Here is a 6,417-nt window from a genome sequence, read left to right on the forward strand (position 1 = left end):
ATGCACACGAAGTTCAGAATTTAGATTAAATGTGACAATTCGCCAAATGATGTATAATACATGTTAAAGCAATAACAAATTGCATTAACGCAATACCTAAACAACCAAAAAAAAGCAAGCACAGATGTAGTTTTAGGCTCCGGTACCTGAGCAAGAGAGAGTTAAAGTGGTATGATAGACCATACACCTGCAAAACACCCATGTCTCTCAGTCAGCACTGACAGTAAGGGCAGACTGCCTTTTGGGGACGACTGTCTTTCAGTTGTTTGTCATTCGTGACTTTTATGAAGCATGTAGGACTGATTGGAAACAAGGGATATTAAGAATGAATTGCTAATCAGTTGCTTGTAATTAAGAATTAATTAATTAAGAATATTTTAACAGATACAGCAGAAGATGAGGGACATGTATCAGAAAATGTATTGTGGATTTGCTGTAGTACCTGGTTGCACCGCTAGGTGAAGCCTTTTCCTGTTAAATGAGATGGAGTTACAGGTCTAACGACTAAGTGTGGCAGTCATGTTGATGAACTCTGCAGCTTCAGCTTGTCAAAAAGGTATCTAGTGCCTATCTTCAGCTTGCTAAAGTAAAATGACTTGTAGCTAAACCATATTTTTTAGATGTTAACACAGACTGGAAGCTGAGACAGCAATAATGCTAACATTTAGAAGCAGCAGAACTCTGATTACATGCTGCCAAGAACATTAAAACTAAGGTGATGAAATGTATCAGCAATCTGTTTTAGAGGTGACAGTGAATACTGACAGGGTTCCTGGACTGACAAAGTTGCTGTGACAGTATTTGGGCAGCTATTTTCGGGAGCTGGACTAAAGTTAACTACAGCGACTAAGTCAGTGCTTATGTGGCGCTTTGGATTTTGTTGGGCCAGTTGTTCAGTTGCATTTTTAATTATGTCATTGTTCATTGCAATTTAGTTGAACTGGTGTTCTGCTTTTCAAATTCGATATTGGCTCATTTTACAACAAGTATTAAATGTCAGTGGGTTAAAAAAATGCCCACTGTATTTCAGTAATTTTAGCAAATAAAGACAATTATTGATTGTTAATGTGGCTAAAGTGTAGGTAAAGGAAAGCTTTTTTTTTTTTTTTTTTTGAACAATCTTACAAAAAATGTTTATGTTTTTTAAAAGGTTTTCTGAATGAACGTGAACCTGCAAACTTTTATTCTTACTTTACTACTTACTTAACGGGTTAAACAAGTAATTGTCATACTTACCGTGCAAATATGAACGTGCCCAATGCAGTTTTTCTATTCAGGTCAAGTTACTGTGTGCTATAATTTTGGTATACAGTTGTACATTTGATTAAAGCATGTTATTTAATCACATTTCCTTTATTTTTCCGTGACAGTATTACCACCATCACCATCACCATTACCTGGTAAGTAACGTCTCTTTATCTTCTTCATTTCATTCGAAATTGGGGAAAGATTCTTCAGTCTGATCACCATCTGCTTTCAATTTGTGCAGTTACAACACTTGATCGTCATCGGGACCACATCATTTTGGCAACTGTGCTGGGCATTGCTGGGATTGCAGTTGGGGCAGTCATTGCCTTCTTCATCTACAAGAAGCATGGTCATCGATTACCCATCCTGGCCAGTTCAGCCACCTTTGACAACCCACTCTTCTTCAGCAGTAGGCAGCCACAGCCAGATGTAGTTGACACGAAAAAACTGATAGAGAATGCGGAGGAAGGGACCGCTGAACTTGTGGTAACTATATAATTCAGTAAAAAAAAAAAACAACTCAGAATTTAATTGTAGGGTATTCTATTGTAAGGACCCACTGTTCATGATCCACTTGCATGGCCAATGGCTTCACAGTATGTTCTGAACGTTTGAACAGTGCTGGCATTACGTTGTTAAAATCCTTTTTTGGAACAATAATGGGAAAATCAGCCACATAGTGATGTTACAACTAAGAAGAAACTGATCGATTGAATGTACTGTGAAGGCCTTTTGTTCTCCTTCGCTGTAACTGTTAAGATAGCGCTGCGTATGTTTATACTTGCTACAGAACAGCCACTGTATAAAGCCGGAGGTGTAATGCTACACAATAGTCAGTTTGGTGTGTAGTTTAGTTTTGCAGTCATGGTTTGGAATATTTTCAGGACTGCTAAAACAAAAACAAAAATGTAAGCATTCAAAACTAGTCCTGATTCTTACTGTAACTGTTAAAGCGCATGCTGTTAATGGGGGGGGGATGACACAAACAACAGTTATTCTGCACCACGGCCTCAAGCCTTTATCTCAGCACGTAGCCCACTTCTTTTCTCGCCACGCTTCCGCTTTCGGCTGCACGTCCCCGCTTGAGGTCGTGGTTGTTGGGTTTGCGCAAAGATGTCTGCCTCTGTGGGCGCCATCTCGCATTTATCATAAAGTTCCAAGACTGCCCTTATCAAAAACCATATCAGATTTATATTTGGCTGCCATCCCTGTCAAACTAGTCTCTTGTGATTCAATGCAGCGCTGCCAGCTCTTCTGCAACACTGTGTAACGCTCATTTGAAGTCCTCTGCTGCAAACTTGTCAAGCAACATCTGTGACTAATACTAAATCTGATCAATTGCCTCAAAATGGAAAACTTTCTAGTTGAGCGTCATTTTAAGGAACAGAAAATAGACAAAGGGCCAAATGTAGCTGGTCAGGCAGGTGGGTTGCAAGATTATATTGCTGCAGGGGAAAAAAAAAAAAGCCTGTGAGTATTTACTGGCAATGTGGCCGTGTGCACTTTGGACACCTACATGTGACCAGAGTAATGATCCCAACATCTGGACTCAGTATGATGTCAAGGCATCAGCATCAGTATTAAAGAAGACAAACACTCTCCTTTTTTCTCTCTGTCACAGCCATAAAGGACACAGAAAAACTTTATCCTAAGCATACATATAAGTCTTATTTTTCTCATTGTTGAATGTATATGCTTGTGTTCTTTGTTATAATAGAAGTTTACTATCATGCATCATGAAATTTCAACCTTTGTATGCACGCTTACATTGAAAAACTTTTAGGAAAAACACGAGATAGTTTGACATCATTTTAATCACATGTTCAGTGGTTTCAGATCTGTAATTATAGTCGCTAACATTTATTTTATATGTTTTAGAAATTCCCTCAAACTAAGCTATAAAGGTATTTGGCCTCTGACCTCTTGTGGAGCCCAGTGCAGACCACTTCTTTAGATGAACACATCCATGACTGGTTAGATGGTGATTTGAATTAAAGAACATGCTGTATAAAAGAAAAACACTTGAATGCAATGCAGGCTCTTCTTTTGAATTTAGGATTTTTCCTCCTTTTTTATTTTATTTTTTTTGACTTTTTCTATCTTTTTTCTTCTGCTTTTTACTGACTTCTTAGGAGGTCTTATTTACTATTTTTCACAGCTGCTTTTTTCTACCTTTTACTTAAAGTTGGGGCTTCCTAAGTTAACTCTTGCAAACATTTTCTTTGTGATTGTGAGCTTTGACTCTTGGTCATTTTTTATCGGTACACTTTTTTCATACCTCGGTAAGTCATCCAGCAGATTTTCATGACACATCCTGCAGCAACCTTCCTCTCCCTCCTACAAAGACTACGCAAGTATCATCTTCTTTCTGCTGAACGGGTGAATTTAGAAATTACAATTGGTTTTTCAATTTTTAAGTGGTTCTAAATTGAACACCAATCTCCCAACTGCTTCCAGTGACGATCACGGTGGATTAATTACCGTGTTTATCTGCATGCATTCATTCACTGTCTGTTGTTTGTTACGTCATTGTTGTTTATTGTTTGTACTATTAGTTAATAAATGTTTTGTGTATAATTATTGTTGCGTCTACTGTGTATTTCTTTGTTTAGGAACTGGAGGTCAATGTAATCAGAGTTTACGATTTCTGATTATAAGACTGATCAATACAAATAGATTCGATCATTTGTTAAAGATCAGTTTGAAATATTAGTAATTAATTTCTGAATTGTATATTTGGTGGTGCCCCTGAGAAATAAGTGCAAAACTGTAATCAGAAAGTATAGTTTACCTTATGAAGTGTGCTATATTCTACAGATATTACAGTAGAAATCTGCCTCGACAGTATGACCCAGGGGAACTAAACTTAAAGTGCACAAACGTGAATGTTAAAGGAAACTCTAAGCATGCTCCTAATGTCTGCTTTTAGAAACTATGGCCTCTTCCACTGTGAAAACGGTTGTTTCTTCCCTTAATGATAGCCGCAGACCCACCTGCCGTCACCTCCGATGATTACATGTGGTCAGATCGTTCCAGCTGCTGACCGACATGGAATGTGATGTTGTCTTCTCTGCTCCAGTTACAGAGATCCATGAAGAAATCACAACCGCACACCTACCAGTAGTCACAAAAACGTATGTAACTCAGGACCGACCTCTGATAGCGTGGTGCTATGTAGAATCCTTACTCATGACAATTTCGCGCACGTGTTCCATCCGTGTAAAGGTGACGTTCTCTGTGCAGGTGGACAACCAGCAGAATCAGAACATTGTCATTATTACTCATACTTCCAGCTTGAGATGGAAATTTGCAGGGCCTACTACAATGAGTTAAACTGCACAATAAGACAAAACTGTTGTGCTCCAAAAATTGAGAATGTAGTATATTCGTCACTAACAGTGATAGAGTTGAGTAAGAACTGAACTTCAAGCTGCCATGTTTAGGCCTCAGAGCAGGATTAATTCATTCAATTCATTCAGGTGAGTTGCTTTACATACTATAGATTTAAAAAAGGGAAGAGATGTATCTACAGGGAGCTGCTCATTCTTACAGGAAATGTCTCAGACAAATTGTGCTGAACCAAGCAAGTGTTTAACAGGTTTTCATTGAGGATTACCAAATTTGAACTTGATGTTACCCAACTGCTTTATCCACTCAGCAGTTTGTACTCGCGCGTCTCACCTGCTGAGTTTCTTGACCTCCTACTCACCAGTTGATTTCTCTGATTCACAAAGACCACTTCCTTTTTAAAAAGTACAAGTTATTTTCAAAAAAGTTTTACGTTAGTTGTGGTCCAACTGAGCACTTCATTACAGTACAGAAATATTTATTTGAGTGTGTAAATGTCATTAGGTATGCTTCAGTTAGCATTTTAACATTATATCACTGCTTTAACAAAAGACGTCTCCTCTCCCTTTTAGCCACAATCAAGCCTACTTAAGAGCGTATTCCCAGAAGAACAGATTTGCAGCATCTCCTCCCTTAGCTCACACTGATTCATCTGCAGAAATCCTGTCTTATTTTTTTACCTTGACTGCCCTTACCCCGCAACGCCACAGCATAGAATTTAACTGTCACTGCATTAGCACACAAAGGCAACAGCCAGGACCATGTTGTCTCATCAGCAGAGATTTTGCAAAGAAATGACGACATGTCTGCATGGTTTGGGGCTGTGCAATCATTTTCTTACAAATTACATCTAGCTAGTTTTTAATTTATCTAAATAAGTTGTGGAGTAAACCTAGCTGTTGCTGGATTATCTTAACTAGCAATCTTTTTGCTAGTTCAGTTCAGGGTTATACTCTGGGTGGGGAACATCTTGAACTCAGTCAAACAAGGCTGACACATACAATCACTTTCGCCCACATCCACATCTACAGCAATGTCAAGTTGCCAGTTAACCCAACCTACGTTGGCTGTGACTGTGGGAGGAAACCAATGCAAGTATAGGGAGACCTTCAGTGGTATGAAACGATAAGCGCCAAAATATCAATTGGTCCTCATCCATTCAAGTCCTCTCAAGGATGGCATAGCGTGTTAGGGCCTTGGGCCCCTGAGTCAAACTGCCCTCCTGTTACTAATCAGTCCCTGTAAAGGCTGTTTTTTAGGACACATCGACAGCTGAAAGTCTCCTGAAAAGGATGCAAGTAAGTGAACATTTTATTTCTTTGTTGAGCAGTGTCCAGCATTGTGACAGAAACGTTGAAAAAAAAAAAAAAAGATCAGCATTTTGATAGCTTCCTTGCTGTGGAAGTTACAAAATACTTTCTTCAGTGACTTTGAAACTGACTGAACTTGGCAAACTGCAATATGTGTGAATCATGCAGGGCTGCATCAGACATAACTTGTATCACATCTGCTTCTCTGTCTGCACGTGTTGTGGCAAAACCATACAAGTGAAGTTAAGTGTACATTCATAAATGTACAATTAGTTCAAGAATATTACTGTAAATAATGTTCAAAATTGCAATTTAAAACAGATGCAAATTGCAAAGTAATTTAGGATATATGGAGTGTGGCTTTGGCTGCACGGTAGATCAGTGGCGAGCACCGTCTCCTCACAGCATGTCCCGCTTAGGACGCCCGGGATCTTTCTGCATGGAGTTTGCATGTTCTCCCCATGCAGGTTGGGTTCTGTCCGGGTTCTTCCTCCCACAGTCCAAAAACATG

The 6,417-nt window shown here is 39.0% G+C and overlaps 1 protein-coding gene across 1 annotated transcript in view; it reads left to right on the top strand.

Moving 5' to 3' along the window:
- LOC103360855 (macrophage mannose receptor 1-like) overlaps nt 1–2,702 on the top strand; it is a 21,242-nt gene extending 18,540 nt beyond the window's left edge. Inside the window, exons 31-32 of the mRNA XM_008286765.1 lie at nt 1,371–1,400; nt 1,490–2,702. Coding sequence (XP_008284987.1) covers nt 1,371–1,400; nt 1,490–1,746 — 287 coding nt within the window. The 3' untranslated portion in view covers nt 1,747–2,702. The remainder of the gene's footprint in view (nt 1–1,370; nt 1,401–1,489) is intronic.
- The last annotated feature ends 3,715 nt before the right edge of the window (nt 2,703–6,417 follow it).

Source organism: Stegastes partitus, unplaced genomic scaffold (assembly GCF_000690725.1).
Source record: "Stegastes partitus isolate 25-593 unplaced genomic scaffold, Stegastes_partitus-1.0.2 Scaffold468, whole genome shotgun sequence".
Taxonomy (NCBI): Eukaryota; Metazoa; Chordata; class Actinopteri; family Pomacentridae; genus Stegastes; species Stegastes partitus.